The 2367-nt window shown below is 31.3% G+C and overlaps 1 protein-coding gene across 2 annotated transcripts in view; it reads right to left on the bottom strand.

The window, feature by feature from the left end:
• The window catches only part of LOC117172340 (atlastin), a 96111-nt gene continuing 93744 nt past the window's right edge, over positions 1-2367 (bottom strand). For both annotated transcript variants that reach the window (XM_033360149.1, XM_033360148.1), the window contains exon 8: positions 1-2222. In XM_033360149.1, coding sequence (XP_033216040.1) covers positions 2091-2222 — 132 coding nt within the window. In that variant the 3' untranslated portion in view covers positions 1-2090. The remainder of the gene's footprint in view (positions 2223-2367) is intronic.

Below are 2367 nucleotides of genomic sequence, written 5' to 3'. Positions count from 1 at the left end.
TTCATTAAATATAAAAATACACATTTATTTCCACCCACGATCACTTACACCACAGCATCAACACATCGCTGTGATTTTGTGTACAGAGAGCGTTGCATTCAATCCAAATTAAATGAAAAAAACAGACCTATCTTTCCAACATTTATCTCTTCAGCAACGAGCCTGGGCAAAAAAAATCATAATCAAATTCAACATTTCCAAAAACCTTATTCAAAGAAATTTTTAAAACCCCCTTTTTATATAATTTATAAAATATCAACCACAAAGATAAATTTTTTTGAACATCCCAGAAAAAAACATCAAAAAATTTTTAATTTGAAAAAAACCCCAACAATTTCCTCGTATTTTCTACTATAAAAATCGAAACCATTTTTGAGAAAAGAAAATTTTCAGGCCAAGCTCTCTGCATTTTCATGGCACTTTTGCTCAAATGCCTCTGAACATTGCATTACGAAGTTCACACTCGAGACAAATTAACCTAAACAATGCGAGAACATCCGGTTTGCATCGTCGATTCGTAAATTCTTGATTGCCCCTTTACTATATTCTATTTTTTACAGTATGTTGTGTTAAATAATATTTAATTCTGTTACGTAGTCGCCGTGAAAAAAATACAGAGTAATGTTTAATTGTTTTAGTAAAAATTAAAACCGTCACCTACTGTTTCGTTATTAGTTAGTATCTCTGCTTTCCTCGATTCCTAAATTAATCTATTTCTAGGTTTATATGCCACAACGTTTTTGTATTATGAGAAAAAAATTTGCAATCTGCCCTCTTGAGATTCTTTTATCCTGAGAAAAACGGAAGATTTTTTAAAGAAAATTGTGATTTCAGTTTTTCTCGCCTTTGCAAATTTTAATAACTTAATTTTTTTAATAAAATCCTTTAAAATACCCAAATTTCTCGAGAGCGCAGATCGGGGGTTTATTTACGATACACAGAAATTAATCGTAGAAAAATTTGATATATTTACACTCATTTCATTCACGAATTCTCCAATCGATGTTAAAATTCCAAAAAATATTTAAACTCAATTTTCCAAAATTCGACTGAAAAGCAGTGTTCCGATTTTTTCATCGATTGGGGATCGTTCCATTTCTTACGATCGACTAACGGCAAGATTCGAAACAACATTTTATCCTTTAAAATTTATTATTTAAATTCTACTTCAATTTAATCATCGGTCCTTGGTGCAAATTCTTCCACCTAATAGACTCTCAAATTCAGTTTGAAAAACTCAAAATCAGAATCTAAGCTGCCTCTGCTAACGATAATTTTTATTACTTATTCTGACCCAATAGTTCCAAGTTCGTGGCGCTCTTGTCGCTGAGAAAATCTTCAAGTGATTTCTAAAAAATTGAGGACGTGGTCCATTTATTACAAAAGTTGTAATACATAATCGTAACAAGATTCTGGCACAAAAAGATGATGTATTTTCTAATAAGTTATCACCGAAAGCTTCTTAGAAAATCATTATGAATATACAATAATACGTAACAAACACTATCGTGGATTAGTGAATGTTCTTCCTCAAGTTTCCGAATTGAGCAAATTACGAAAAGTCTAAAATATCTCGCAATTTCCAGTATTTGAATTTTTTCTTTGCTCTCTAAATTTTTCTCCTTCTTTTTTGCTTTTTTCTTCTTTGCTAATATATTCATAACATTGCTAGATTTAAAATGTATCATGCGATGTAAAAATTTTAAAAATTCACTCTCACTATACGAGGATTTCTTTTTTTTCTCAATAACAGGATAATATATTAATTCAATTATTAGTGACCATATAATAGCAATAATAATCCGCGATCTTCAACAATCTAACACTGATTTATAATCAGAGTTTACTGTACATTCGAAACATCGAATCCTAATATAAAAGTTAACCTCCCCACTTTTCTCCTTTCTTTTTTCCGAACGGTTTTATGTATTTTCAGTTTAGTTTCTCACACTTTAGCTTCTTTTTCTTTTGTTTTCCAAGTATTTTCCAAACTATTTTCCAAAATTTTTTCCGACACAAACGCGTGGCACTGCCTGCATTTTTTCTAGCGCACTTAAAATTGTTCTAAGCAGAGAGATCGTGATCGATCGTTAAGTTTGTTTCATTTTACCATTTGCACTGACTGTTGCATTTATCGTCGAATTTGTCGCGAATTCGGCAGCTTGAGCCACTGCAGAGGTCACGGATTTCTCAACAAATTGTTGGTAGAGCGGCTTCATGATCTGAAAATAAAATTGGTACTTATTTATTTGAAAATTCGAAAATTACACTGTGCTACAGTGAAAAAAGACTTTTCCACAAAACATATAGTAGAAATTGTAGGTATAAGGGTGGTCCAAAAATTCGACTTTCGTTTTTCGGCTATTT

This window comes from Belonocnema kinseyi, chromosome 5 (genome assembly GCF_010883055.1).
Source record: "Belonocnema kinseyi isolate 2016_QV_RU_SX_M_011 chromosome 5, B_treatae_v1, whole genome shotgun sequence".
Taxonomy (NCBI): Eukaryota; Metazoa; Arthropoda; class Insecta; order Hymenoptera; family Cynipidae; genus Belonocnema; species Belonocnema kinseyi.
The sequence above is the reverse complement of the archived record's forward strand: the minus strand, read 5'-3'. Positions and strand labels throughout refer to the sequence as shown.